The sequence below is a fragment of the Ailuropoda melanoleuca genome, chromosome 6 (assembly GCF_002007445.2).
Source record: "Ailuropoda melanoleuca isolate Jingjing chromosome 6, ASM200744v2, whole genome shotgun sequence".
Lineage (NCBI taxonomy): Eukaryota > Metazoa > Chordata > Mammalia > Carnivora > Ursidae > Ailuropoda > Ailuropoda melanoleuca.
Genome location: NC_048223.1, coordinates 105205459 through 105220766, shown reverse-complemented (window position 1 = coordinate 105220766; position 15308 = coordinate 105205459). Strand labels below are relative to the sequence as shown.

Below are 15308 nucleotides of genomic sequence, written 5' to 3'. Positions count from 1 at the left end.
ATACTCAGCGCTGGAGATGTTCATTTGTAGAGATCCAGATGTATCTTCCTGCGTCTCAGGCTGATTCCGTGGATATTCCTGCTGGTCTGGTACCTATCCAGCTCAACTCAGGGGACCGGCTGAAAAAGGGGTCCCCTACTCCTCCGCCATCTTAACCTCATACATTATATAATCTTGTGCAGTTAAACATCAGAATTATGAGAAGCAATTATCAGCAAAACTTGGTACCTCTACACTTTTACAAGGAAACAGAAAAAGAAATAATCCTATATTAAAATCAGTGACAGTGTCCTTTTTATCATTCATCATCTATTTGTTTAACAAACACTTTATTGGTGCCTACTATTTACCAGCACACTGGAAATGAAGAAATGAATGAGATAAAATCATCATTCCCAAGAGCTCACTCTAAAGTAGGAAAAACAAATGTGGAAAAGAAAGTAATTACTCTAAGGATGATAAGAGGCATTGCAGAGATACCAACAAATCCATAAAAGAGAGAGTCGGGGCAGGCTTGAGCCCAGAGATGAGCATTTGAGTTGGGTATTGAAGGATAAAGAGGAGTTTTCGAGGCGGAGACGGGAAGGAAGGACTTTCCAGGGAGAACAAAGAGCTTGGACTCTGTCCCATAAATCACAGTATACCAATTGCTTTGTCTTAACGTGGATTATAGGTATGTACCAAAATACTGACTCTACCAGGTGGGACCAGGGCAGCTAGCATCCCTAGGTTAGTCCCCTCCAGCCCTGGACAGTCTCCACCTTACTCCCACAAGCTATAGAAATATTGTTTTCTTTTTTTTTTTTTTTAAGATTTTATTTCTTTATTCGACAGAGATAGAGACAGCCAGCAAGAGAGGGAACACAAGCAGGGGGAGTGGGAGAGGAAGAAGCAGGCTCATAGTGAAGGAGCCCGATGTGGGGCTCGATCCCGTAACGCCGGGATCACGCCCTGAGCCGAAGGCAGACGCTTTAACCGCTATGCCACCCAGGCGCCCCAGAAATATTATTTTCTACATGTGCTAAGGATGCAAAAAAATGTTAGAAGCACTGGCCCAGGTTGCTGAGAAGTGACAGAGGTTTGTTAAGGCCAGGAGTGATACCAAGATCACACTGGAATTTTTAACAGTTAACTTTGATAGTGTGATGGCAGCCAGGGGTGGAGAGACACGGATTATCAGGAAGGCGAAGCAGGAAGCAGCGACAGATTACATGTTCAGATCTATTTCCTGTCTCACCATACAGCGCCTCTCCCTTAGAAGGATTATACTCCTACCCAGGGACGTTGGACTTGGCCATGTGACTTGCTTTAGCCAAGGGAATATGAGTGGACAAGCCCTGTGCCCTTCCCTTACCAGCAGAAGCTCGGAGAGCATCACAAGGTCCACTATTACACTGTCTTCCCTCTGAAAGAGGCCATCACATCCCAACAGAATCAGCTTGGAGGGAAGAGGACACGAAGCAGGGCAGCAGCTGACCCGCAAAGGCTAAACACGAATCTTTTGTTGCTATAAACCACTGAAATTTCAGGGTTGTTTGTTACAACTGAAGCTGACAGATGCGGGGCCTGATGGGCTAGCCCAGGCTGGAGAATACGAGGTCCTGAACTGACCACTGGTTTTCTCAGAGTCAGGAAATCAATCAACGGAGCTTGAAAGATGATTAAGTCAGGAGAGAAACACACTGTACTCCAATGGCCCCCAATCAGGGCTCTAAGAATCACGGGGGCGAGTGGGGGGGGGTGCAGGGGTGATCTTTTACAAGGAAGCCGTGTCCAGTCAGGGCTAGACTGAGCATATGCATTCGTGTTCCTCCAAACTTACGTCCTACAAACATCTGCCCCGCATTTATTTAGTCTAAGCGGGAAAAAGCTGATTTCCTAACAGTAAAGCTTGTTTCCCACTTTCTTAATGTTTATAATCAAACGTTGGCTGTCCTCATCATCATTTTCACTGAGATTCCAGTCCAAAAACAAAACAAAACAAAACGTAAACACGCAAGAGCCCTGGTAAACACTGTAGATTTCACTGAGGAGATCAAAGAGAGGGCTTATACGCAGATAACATTTTGCCTGGGGGTGGGGGGGGGAGAAATCTCATTAAACCAGTCTTTTCTCCCAAACCCTCTTCTCAGTCTCATACTTAAAAGGTTCCTCCATTCCCCAAAGCCCCCTTCTGACACCATGAAATCCCCCTCGTGAAACCTTCTGCTCTACGCCATCTGGGAATGCACTGAAGACAGCAGAGTCCAACCCCTCATGCTTAATGCTGGCAATGTGCTAAGACAACTGGTTAAAGTAGATTTGAAATCTCCGAAGTCATTCTTCAAGACGCTGGGTGAGCACTCTCCCAGCTCCGCAGTTTACAGGAAGTAGAGATCTGGGACTTAGCTACCCAACGTGTGAATTTCCACCACCATGAGGTTTCAGGTTCACAATAGTTGAGAAATAAAAATGCCCTTTGAATGTGTGAACATTTACCTGATGCCAGGAGTCACGCACACCTTAATTTGAGGCCATTTAATTAGATGCCTTTCTCCTAACAACTAGTTGGAATCCTCCATCTGAGGGACAAAGGTTTTAGGGACAGATGTGAGGGGGTGAGAACAAAGGGTGCAGAAAGGGTGATGCTGACAGCACCCCCCACCCCCATGCTAAGCGTCCAACCCAGGGAAACTGCACAGCAGGGTAACAGGTGAGGGGCCTCGAAGGGGAAACAGAGACCCCAGAAGCATTGGCCTTGTCCATTTCACAGTTTGACACAGGTCAACCCTGGGACAGCTTTTCTTCTGTTGACATCATTCCTCTTAAATTCTCATGCAAACCACCAGCTCAAATCTGAAGAAATCCTGTTTGCTACATTGTTTGACCATCGGAAAGAACGTGCTTGTGCTCCACCTACATCATCAAGGGGTGACTTTACCTTTTGGGTAAGGTTGCTGGCTTCACTGATGTACCAATCTCTCTCCTTTTCCAGATGAAAGATGATCTTTCTCTGCTTCTGAGCCTCATCCTTGTAGTTCTGGATTTCTTCCTCCAGGTTCCTCTTGGCTTGCTCATGGAGCTTTACCAGGTCTATCTGCTTCTGGGTCGCATTGACCGCCTTAAGCATATTCTAAAAATAAGAAAACAGAGCGGTCACGTTACTCAAAATGTGTGGGGATTTTTGGATAAATGTACCCCCTGTTTCATCCCTAAAATAATTAGATACATCATTTTTTGGATGAATAAAGATAATCATATTCTCTACAGCTTATTTAGAGCCTATTCTGTTAATTTTGCACCAGGCAAACACATACATTAGTACAAGAAGTGACCACAGCATCCCTAGGAAGTGAGCACTACCTTGCTTCCATTTTGAGGGTAGGAAACTGACACTCAGAATTTAAGCTGCTTGCCTCCAAGTTCATACAACACAGGATTGGCAGAACCGGGATTTGAGTCCAGGGCCGACTGACCCCAAAGGTAACCTCCATTCCGGCTTCGCCTTGTTCCTGTGAGCTTAGAACAATTGAACCTAATCACATAACAGGGCTTTGACTACAAAGTAAAATAAAGCCAACTTGTTAAAAATGCAAATATCTAGAATTAACATATGATCCAACAATTTCACTCCAGGGTACAGACACCCAGAAGAACTGAAAACAGGTGTTGAAACAAGAATTTGTACATGAAATGTCCATAGCAGCACTAGTCACAACAGCCAAAAGGGGAAAACAACCCAAATGTCCATCAACCGATGAACAGGTGATCAAAATGTTGTATATCCTCCCAGTGGAATAGTAATCAACCAGAAAAAGGAACGAAGTCCTGATACAGACTACATACAGCATGGTTGAAGCCTGAAAACATTACTCTGAGTGGAAGAGGCCATACACAAAAGGTCATGTCTAATAGGATTCTGGTTCTATAAATATCCAAAATAGTCAAATCCGCAGAGGAAGAAGGCAGATTAGTAGTCGCTAAGGGGTGGGAGAAGTGGGGCATGGGGGGAAATAACTGCTTTACAGGGACGGGGTTCCTTTTGGAGCGATGAGAATGTTCTGTAGCTGGAGCGTGGTGATGCTTGCACGACACTGTGAATATACTCAAGGTCACTCGGTAAATTCTGTCATGTGTATTTGACCATAATAACACAACAACTAAGCCAGTTTCTAAAAAAGTGTAGATGCCTGTGTCCCAACTGAGATGCCGATTCAGTGGACCTGGGAGGGGACCCAGGCGCCAACATATTTTTTTTTTACGCTGCTCAAGTGATTTCTGCTACTGAGACGGAAATTCCTTGGATTGGCTGCCCAAAAAGCCAGCTTGTGCCCCGAAGACGAGGAGTTAATTGTAGTGCCTCTCTGGCAGCTGAGCTCATGCAAAAGGGTTCACTTCTCTGGCCACAGGTGAATGGACCAGGGACTTTAGAAAAAGGGCCTTTAACTTTCTGCAACTCAATAGAGGACATAAACTTGGGAGCTGTTGGTGATAGCGTTTTTTGGTTTTTTTTGTTTTGTTTTTTGTTTTTTTTTTTGCCAAACAGACCAGGAAACAGGAAGGCATTCTTCCCCAAAAGAGAGGAATGAAAGCAAAACTCAGCAGGAAATCCAGTGGTGGCGAGAGAGGGCTTTCTGTGTATCCCAAGAATATCAGGTCAGCTTCCTATCAGTTCCCAAGGCCCAGCTGTATCCTTGGGTCCCATGAGACATGGGGTTGTCCCTTCCCAAATCTCTAAGCAATATGGACCCGCAGCCAGGTCGGAAAACCACTGGAACATATAAACACACTACGCCTCAGTTGGGTGATGATGCAGAAAATAGAAAAGGTCAATTTGATTTTCAAGTACTGAATTAAACATCCACTGTATAAAAGACAAAGCCACTTGAACATGACACTGAAAGAACGAAAACATATTAACATCGCTGCCTGTCGAAACCATGTCACTCATTCATTCAATGGAGGGGGCATTTCAAGTCAGTGGGGAAAGAACGTATTATTAGCGAAGGTTGGTTGCATCTCTACAGAGGGTCGGGCGCTGTGTTAGGCACTAAGTAAGGACGCACACTGGCCAAATAAAAAGAAAAAGTATATCCTGCCCTGGAGGATGAACTGATGCTTCAAGTCAAACAAATAATTGTAAAATTAATGCTGTGCTACGTGTCCTATTGTGGCGGAAAATCTATTGGTTGTCTACCAGTATACATGAAATATAAATGGATAAAATGCCTGTGTTAAAAATACATTTAGAGGCACCTCGGTGGCTCAGTAGTTAAGTGTCTGCCTTCGGCTCAGGGCGTGATCCCAGAGTCCTGGGATCCAGCCCCACATCAGGCTCCTCCGCTGGGAGCCTGCTTCTTCCTCTCCCACTCCCCCTGCTTGTGTTCCCTCTCTCGCTGGCTGTCTCTATCTCTGTGTCAAATAAATAAATAAAATCTTTTTAAAAAATACATTTAAGGGGCGCCTGGGTGACACAGCGGTTAAGCGTCTGCCTTTGGCTCAGGGCGTGATCCCGGCGTTATGGGATCGAGCCCCACGTCAGGCTCCTCTGCTGTGAGCCTGCTTCTTCCTCTCCCGCTCCCCCTGCTTGTGCCCTCTCTCGCTGGCTGTCTCTATCTCTGTCAAATAAATAAATAAAATCTTTAAAAAAAAAAAAATAAAATAAAAAAAAATAAAATAAAAATAAAAAATACATTTAAAAATCTAAATCCAACAACATTGTTTGCATGTGCAAATTTATTGAATAAAGGACCAGTTTCCAGGATTATGCAAAAAAAATGATTTTCTGAGGAATGCTCAGCATGTAAGGATAGGTAATCTACTATTTCCTGAGATCCCCAAATAGTCTTCTTTAAGCTTCCAGAGTGGTCTATTTTGTCAATATTTGTTCAAATCTGGGAAACATAAGAAATAATGAAAGTTGGAATAAAAAAATATAGGCTATTTCTACTTGATGAGATGACTGTCTTGACCAACAGCCTCCCCACTTTACACCTGGCCCTTTGATTTTCCCACCCTGGAGGAAATCCCCGAGCAGAAAAGTTTACCCCAAATCCTTGGAAGTTAACTACTTCCTAAGAGTGAGTGACTGTCAATGGAAGGAATCCTCTGAACTGGTTTGGAGAGGAAAGGGGCGGGGGTAGTCCTGCCTTGATTGGAAGCTTTCCGGACCCCAAGATCCCCGCAACCCCTCCCTCAGCTTTGGACCAGACTGAGCTCAAAGACTAGGAGATATAAGGGCTGAAAAACAAAAACGAAAACCTACAACATTCCCCGAAAGATGGAGGGAAGATTTCTGGCATTAACTGGCCCTTCTCACGCCAAACTCCTCAAAGGTAAAATTGTACGAGCACTCACCTGTATCTTCTGGATTAGCGAAAGTTGCAGATTATAGATATTAAATTCAGAAACTGTGATCAACCGCTTAGGATGCCAAATAACACGCGAGCAATAAAATCAGAATCCACAAAACACTCTTAAATCCCCTGCTCGTTTATATGATAATTCCCCCCACATCCCTTTGTGCTACAGGTGATAATGCAGTTGGGGTTCTCAGCCCACGAAGGCTGGACTCGCCCGGCAGATTGGAAGAAAACAGAGCACCATTAATTTATCCCTAATCTACTTTTGTTCGCTTCAGAGTTTTCTTTCCCCTGCACAACGGTAAGAGGCAGATATCATAGCATTAAAGAAAGACATTTATTTAACAGCGCTACGGGAACACACTCACCTTATTTAATATGTCCCTTTCTCTCAGAAGCTCATCCATTGCTTTCTTATCAAGTTCTGCCTGTTTCTTTGAAGCCTCCACCTCTAAATGACCAAGGAGAAGAAGAAGAAATATGGAGCTGACCCAAGAAAGAATCTGCCAAGGCCAAAGCCAATGCGACCTAGAAACTGCTTTACATGTTCATCTGCAGCTATAAAATTCCTATTTATCGAGTGTCCCATGATCTTCATTATAACTCACTGAAGGAGGTCTCTTGTCCCACTGAACACATGGAAACTGAGCCTTGGCGGGATTAAGCCACATGCCACCCGTCTGCGACCAAGAGGTGACAGGGCTGAGGCTGGGAGCACAGTTTCTCTGACTCCAAAAGTCCTTGCTCTTTTTCAATCTTTTTAATTATACAAGTAATTAGGAATGCAGAAACAAATGAGACGTCCAAATAAACAAAAGGGAAAAAAATTCAAGTCAACCAGAATCTACTTAGGATTTTGATAAGTCTCTTTCCAGACTTTTTCCTACGCAAATATGTGTGTGCATAAAAATACAGACATACACACACTCATATATATACAAAAAGTGAATGATACGACACATACTGTTTTGTAGCTTGCTTCTATAATTAGCTAACATAAAATAAATGCCTCTCTATATTCTAAATGTGCATGTATAACAGAATTTTAATGGCTCTGTGATATTTCACTATACGAAAATGCATAATTTATTTAGCCAATCCCCCACCTTAACATTTAAATTGCTTCCATTTCATTTATTTATTTGCAATTATAAGCCATAATTCTGTGAAAGTTCTTGTTCATTTGTTACTCTAGAAGAAGTCCTGGATCGAAGGCGATTAAAAAAAAGGCCTTTCTGTCCTACTGCCAAATTTTGCTCCAGAAAAACTAAGAGCGGTTTACCCCCAAACCACCCCTGGGTGTTATCATGCTCTTTGATCTCTTTGACAATTCAATAGATTATTAAAACCCTATGTCTGTATTTAATTTACATTTCTTTGATTAGTAGTAAAGTTGACTACTTTTTCTAGTTGAAAGACCATTTACTTGTATCTCTGTTTTTAAAATTGCCCACATTTGCCCTATGCCCATTCTTCTCATGACTTATCCTCTTTATGGATTTGTAAGAACCCTTTCTATATGACAAAAATACTAACTCTTTGGCAATATTTTGGTCAATTTGCCTTTATATAGAGAAACTTTGATACGTTAAAGAAAAAAAACCTTCAGCTTTTATTTCATTTAATCTTCTTGATCTAGGCTTTCTGGTTTCCACATCTGGTATTAACTTTTTTTTTTCCCAAAAAGTAACTTATTGTCATGCTACCATCTTCTTTTTTTTTTTTCCCGGTTCTTAATTTATTTTTTTTTTATTTTTTTTAATGATTTTTTAATTATATTATGTTAATCACCATACAGTACATCCCCGGATTCCGATGTAAAGTTCGATGCTTCATTAGTTGCGTATAACACCCAGTGCACCATGCAATACGTGCCCTCCTTACTACCCATCACCGGTCTATCCCATTCCCCTACTCCCCTCCCCTCTGAAGTCTTCAGTTTGTTTCTCATAGTCCATAGTCTCTCGTGTTTCATTCCCCCTTCTGATTACCCCCCTTTTCTTTATCCCTTTCTTCCCCTACCGATCATCCTAGTTCTTATGTTCCATAGATGAGAGAAATCATATAATTGTCTTTCTCTGCTTGACTTATTTCACTTAGCATTATCTCCTCCAGTGCCGTCCATGTTGCAGCAAATGTTGAGAATTCGTTCTTTCTGATAGCTGAGTAATATTCCATTGTATATATGGACCACAGCTTCTTAATCCAGTCATCTCATGCTACCATCTTCTTAACAACCCATACTGCATGCTGGTGTGAAACAACACCTTTATCTTGATGATAACCTTTGGTCTTTTTGTGGTTTTTTTCCATCTCTTCCACTGATCTGTTTATCAGGCATTTTCACTACACTCTTTGATTACTGAAGCTTTATAATACTAAACATCTAGTAAGGCAAATGCTCCCTCATCACTCCTCTTTTCCAGAATTTTATGGCTATTGTCACCTGTTTATTCTTCTGGAGGAACTCTAGAATCAGTTTTCGAGTCCCAACAATATAACTTCCTGAAATTTTTATTGGAAATATTAAATGTATAGATTAATTTAGGCAGATTTATATCTTTATCATATCACGCTTTTTCATCCAGGAACCTTGTATACCTCTCCATTTTTCAAGTCTTCCTTTATACCCCTCTATAAATTCTGTAGCATGTTTTATATACATGTCATGCAGATATCCTGGTAGCTTTATTTATAGATATTTTATTACTTTAGTTGCTATTGTGAAAAGGGGTTTTTCCATCATATATTCTAACCAATTCTTTGTACGAAAAGAAGCTATTGAAATGTATATATTTATTTTATAACCTGCCACCCCGGTGAATTCTCATTAGTTCTGGCAGTTTATCAGTTAGTTTCTTGGGATTTGTGACAGAAAATCACAACACATGGAGGACACGTGCTCCTAACTATTATGTCTAACGCCACCCTTTGATCAGGCACATCAAAAGGAAGAGGTCCCTAAGAAGAAATAATGACATTAACAAGATCTATAAAATAACCAGAGGAGAGAGCATGATGGCTTCTGTAAACATGATTTAAGGATGAAGAATTGGGTTCAACACTGAATATTTTTTTTTCAAAACTTAGAACTATTGCAAGCAAAAATACAGAAATTTAAATATGGGAGTGTTTTGAAAGTCACTAAACCAGTTACAAAATATGTTCTAGTAATTCCGTTTTTCCTCCTGTCACTGAAGACATTAGATTGCAAACTCATGCAAGACTGTAAGCGTTCTGAGTGCAGGGACCTCCATACACCCAATGCCAACCTTGGTGCCTGCGCATAGTAGGCTCTCAATTTATTGAAGGGATGAATGGAGACATTGTCAAGATAAGCCACAACTGTACCTCAGTAAAAGATTATTTCCTAATGTCTTAGAAGGAAAAATACCTGCACTTTTCGAAGGCTTACATAACAAATACGGTTGACTGTTGAACAACACGGGAGTTAGGGATGCGAATCCCACATGAAGTTGAAATCTGCATATAACTCTGACTCTCCCAAAACTTAACCACTGTTAAGTTGACCAGAAGAAGCTTTACTGATGACGTAAAAAGTCAGTTAACACATCTTCTGTACGTTATATGTATTCTATACTATATTCTTACAATAAAGTAAGCTAGAGAAAAGAAAATGGTATTTAAAAATCATAAAGAAGAGAAAACACATTTATACTGTACCGTATTTATCGGAAAAAAAAATCCACATATGAGAGGACCCACACAGTTCAAACACATGTTGTTCAAGGGTGAACTGGATTTCTCATAACCTTACCTAGAGATTTAGGTTTTATCTTAACTTTTAGAGAGGCAATGTATGTTTTTATGCTCTTAGGTGTGTTGCCTCATTCAATGACCTACGACTCACAGTAGCCCACGTAAGTTTGACAACGTGTTCCTGCCTCACATACTCTGGTGTAGTTAAGTTCAAACCTGGGTCCTCTGTCTCCAAGCCTGGAGCTGTTTCTGCCACACCAAATTTGTCTAGTAAACCCTATTTTCAATTCTATTCTTTTTCAGAATGAGATGGCATTATATCTTACTACTTATACAAACAGTAATACACCTGCATAATAATTGATGCCATTTAGTGAGCACGTACTATGTGTCAGGTACTGTCCACAAGTGCTTTGTATGTATTAGCTCATCTCACTCCCCACCAGTAAACACGATGAAGGCTGGATCCAAACCCAGGTAGACATGACTCCACAGTTTGTATCCTTAATGGTTTTTCTGTGCTATAACGGCCTTCCATGGCACTTTAATTTTTCCTCCCCAGGGCAATGTGACAGCTGGTAAAACAAGTGTTCACCCCATGGTAAAGTACTAACGGAGAAAAGAAGTTAGGAAGCCTTTTATTTTTGCCCCACTGATTCTTGGTACAATTTTGTCCCAGATGCTGCTAGTGGGGGAAGTTTGTTTTAATTTATCCCCATCTGCCATGAGAAAAGGGACTAAAGCAGAGGGCCATGTAGACCCAAGACCTAAGAGTACAAACGTTATTTATTCCCGTGGCAAGCGCTGAGCAATACTTTTGGCTGGATTTACATGGTGCCAAAATAGTCTGTTGAAGAATTTTTTAAGGTAAGTTAGTTTAAGATATTCGAAATGATGTCTCCTGCACATTGGCTTCTTACCAGCTTGAAAGTTGTTTTCCTGATTACATTTGGCAAGGTTTGTGTTCCTACGCATAGAGCCCTGGGTTACCAAATGACATTAGTCATCAATGAAATGTTTACAAAAGAATAAAACAAAGCACAAAATGGTTCTTGGTTTACCTCTCTCTAATCCCAAGATCTGATTTTTTAGAGTTTCCTTGTTCTGTTCCACTTCTGACTTTTGATCTTCAATCTGGTGCAATTTCTTATGGATTTGTTCTCTGATTTTGTTGAGCTTCCCAATGTCAAGACGCATCTGATGGACTTCTTCCTCTTTCACCTGTAATTAATGAGACAGCATTAACCAGGGATGCTCAGTAAATAAAGGACCAGTGACTTCATGATGGTAAGCTCAGAACCAATCAAAGGAAATTGTTCCTGTGTGAGTGCAAAGTTGTTCTATGGGTTAAACAAAAACACACACTGTTTGGTTTTGAGAGAAATTGAAAAACTATTCTCTGAATAAAATATGTGGCTATGTAAGCTAAAAAATAGTAAAAAGACTGATTAGACCTGATGTCCCAAGGTACCACCGAATTGTGGAATCAAACAGGATAAGAATGCTGACTCGTATGTATCATAAATGTGTGAATTTTGTGTACAAATGCTGTATTTGATTGGCAATTTTTTATGGACTCACAGAGTGATCTCTCTCAGAAGATTAATGACAATCTATAACATATTCAAATCCTCTTGTGAACCCACGTGGCCAACGTAGTACAGTAACATACACTAGAGAAAGGGCCCTCCCTCCCCAGAGGGTGTTCGCCAGTGGGTAAACATACAGATAGGTGGGCAGGGCAACACAAATAGGCAAGTCTACATAAAGGCAAAAAGAACCAAAATAATTGTTTTAGCAAAAGAAAGCACCAGATTTTTGTCAATGGACTTCAAGGTTTATGAATTTTTTTAAAATTTAAATTAAATTCATTTTTTTAATTTGCCATTCATAGAAATTACCAGAAAAGCAACCAGTGATTCTTCTGCAAATAAACATTAGCAATTATCCCCAGCTCTTGACAAGGAAGAAACTGCACTTAGCTGGGCATATTATTCTCGGATTATTGCTAGAAGCAGAATCCTGTAGATTCAGAATCTGATAACAAAAATACTTCATCTTTCAAGGTGCCCCATTCATGTTATCAAAGAAGAGAATTAATGGTGTAAGTATTTTTACTTTAATTTCACCTTGGGGGCTAATATATTATTTTGCCTTAAGTAGCCATTTCATTTCTGCTTCAATTTACAGCTTTCTTATAAAGAATGGTTTCGAGTCAAACCATTCTGGACTGCTTTAAATGCTCCTCCACCTCAGATTTACATGGTCTAAATTAGCTGAACTAAGGCCCTTTCCAATTAGAATGATAGAATGTTCTAACTCAGTAGTTATTAATCCAGACCCTGTGGTTAGACTTCAGAAAAATCCTGGAAACCTAAGACTGCATTCAAAACAAGATGCAAGATGTGCAAATAAGTGTGTGTGTGTGTGTGTGTGTACATGCTGTCATCGGACGGTCAAAAGGGCCTATGATGCAAAAACTGTTATGATTCACTGATAAATCTATGTATCATTCTTGATCGGTCACTCATTTTGTGCTTAGTGTCCTAAATGTAGCCAGAGGAGGGTTTATGGACTTTTTCAGAATCAGTGATAAACTTAAGGCTGCTCTGTTATGCATGTAGGTATACAATACATACCCAAGTATACAACTGTTATCCAAACATAATTTGCAAGCACGCTTCATTGAGGACCAGGAGAAGAATGGAAAGACGATCATGAAATTTACAGTGGACAAAAGTATAAATCATGGTTCTATGATAATGGAAGTAGATAGCTAGTAGTACCAGTCCATCCCCAACCCCTCCCAATCCATCTTCTCCAGACAAATAGTAAATATAATCTGACTTCTTTGCTATCCACTCACGTAAATGGTTTCTAGCTCAGGGCAACTAGTTACTTCCGAGGCTAAGTTACAGAGGTGAGCATCTGAGCTTGCTTTCGAAAACGTTTGCATAATCCTATGATCAATATTCAGGTTTGCGGTCTTAGAAGAATGGAAGGCATCGAAGTATCTACTTCCAGGCAGAAAGCCATCACAGAGACTTGTGCCTGCCTCTGACATCTCGAGGCTAATACAGGTTACCCCACCAAGGGCTCCAGCCACAGAGGCAAACCTATATTCATAGGGAATGAAGGAGGGAGTGCTAGGGACCAGATCGGTCACTTGGTGTTTACTTTGAGCTCCAAAGACTTCTGCTGGTTCTCCTGGGATAGCTGCTCACAAGCCAAACTGTGTTGTTCGTTCTCTTGCTGAAGTTTGGAATTTCTCATCTGAAACTGCTCCAGCTCCTTTGTGGCTCTCTCGTTCAAGATCTGAAAGATACATAATGAGCTGGTTAATGCTTTTTAATCTGATTACAGTATGTGCCTATCCACACAGGAGGCCCCCACAAACCTCCTGGGACCGTCACAGCAAGCACACTTTCTTTGTCTTCGTAGAAATTGTTCTTTATCCCCGGTGAAAGCACTAATGCACTCAAATATGATAAACGTTAAATGGCTGAGGAAAACGACGTCTTCTAATGAATAACACAGAGAGCATAATTTTTTTTTTCCGGAGAGCCTCGGGAAGTCTTGTTCACAGGTGGCGGATAAATATTTTAATGCCTGTTTGCCATTTGGCAAGCTCCACATACACAACAATTGCTATAATCTTTGCAAATGAGCTAGAGATTCAAATGGGTTTTATCAGCTGTGGGGTTGGGACACTCCATCTTCAGAAGCAAATCCTGCATCAACATGCCTACCACATTTTCGTGAGCAGAACCATTCACGGACACCAACACAGAGACAATTCCCCTTGAATTCAACTGAAGTCAAAACCGTGAAACAGCAGTGCAATGATTTCTATCTGCCTGACTTCAGTCAGTAGGTTTCCTCTTCCCTACTTTGACTATCCTGAGCAGACACAGTTTCATTAAAAAAAAAAAAAAAAGGAAGAATATATTGGGGTGGGGTGGAGTCATTTCTATTGGCAGACTAGTGGGAGGACGGAGGGATAGCAAATGCGCTGAAGGGAAAAGAGAGAAGATAGTTTAGACAATTATTCCAAAATATAACTTGATGTGAGCGGAAGTTAAACATGGGAAGAATCCATCCAATTTCCCGTCAATAGGGACTAAATAAAATCTAGCTGGCAATGCCGAAAAGGAAATTGTCTTTTACACGAGTCCTGGATATTGGTAAACAAAGCACTGTAGTTTGATCATCATGTTCAAAAACCTCTCAAATTTCATGCTCCAAGACGTCCCATATTTTCCTTGTGGATACTTGCACATTGTGTAGAACCTATCTGATTTCTGGTTATATACAAAATTAATGAGGCAATTGGCAAAGAAATGTGTTCTCATATCTATTTTTTAAGTGGCAAAATGCTGTATGGCTTGGCAATTCTTTGGAACCTTCCTAAGAGAAAATATTTTCAAGGAATAACTTTTCTCAATTACATGAATTGTTTCTTTAAGAAATGAGAGAAGAGGGGTGCCTTCTTGGCTCAGTTGGTTGGGCATCTCTTGATTTCAGCTCAGGTCATGATCCCAGGATTGCGGGATCAAGCCCTGACTGGTGCTCTGCACTCAATGGGGAGCCTGCTTCCCTCCCTCTCTCTCTACCCCTCCCCCAGCTCGCACGCACACGTTCTCTCTCTCTCTGTCCCTTTCTCTCTCTAAAATAAATACATAAATCTTTTAAAAAAAAAAAAGAAAGAAAGAAAGAAATGAGAAAAAACAGACCAGAATTATTACTGAGTTACCTTAAACTGCTATTATAGGGGAAATATTAAAAATAGTACCATATTTAAAATGCATAAAGACAGAATATGGTTTCCTAAACTTGGAAACTTAAAAATAAGTCTGTTAAGACACATGAAAAAATGTTCAAAATCATTAGCCATCAGGGAAATTCAAATCAAAACCACACTGAGATACCACCTTACACCCAGTTAGAATGGCAAAAATAGACAAGGCAAGAAACAACAATTGCTGGAGAAGTTGTGGAGAAAGGGGATCCCTCCTACATTGTTGGTGGGAATGCAAGTTGGTACAGCCACTCTGGAAAACAGTGTGGAGGTCCCTTAAAAAGTTAANGGAGGTCCCTTAAAAAGTTAAAAATTGAGCTACCCTATGATCCAGCCATTGCACTACTGGGTATTTACCCCAAAGATAACAGACGTAGCGAAGAGAAGGGCCATATGCACCCCAATGTTCATAGTAGCATTGTCCACAATAGCTAAATCGTGGAAGGAGC

The 15308-nt window shown here is 40.8% G+C and overlaps 1 protein-coding gene across 1 annotated transcript in view; it reads right to left on the bottom strand.

Moving 5' to 3' along the window:
- CFAP58 (cilia and flagella associated protein 58) overlaps window positions 1-15308 on the bottom strand; it is a 111685-nt gene that overhangs the window by 83361 nt on the left and 13016 nt on the right. Inside the window, exons 6-9 of the mRNA XM_034663243.1 lie at window positions 13239-13376; window positions 11123-11282; window positions 6710-6792; window positions 2921-3112 (exon numbers count right to left, since the gene is read on the bottom strand). Coding sequence (XP_034519134.1) covers window positions 2921-3112; window positions 6710-6792; window positions 11123-11282; window positions 13239-13376 — 573 coding nt within the window. The remainder of the gene's footprint in view (window positions 1-2920; window positions 3113-6709; window positions 6793-11122; window positions 11283-13238; window positions 13377-15308) is intronic.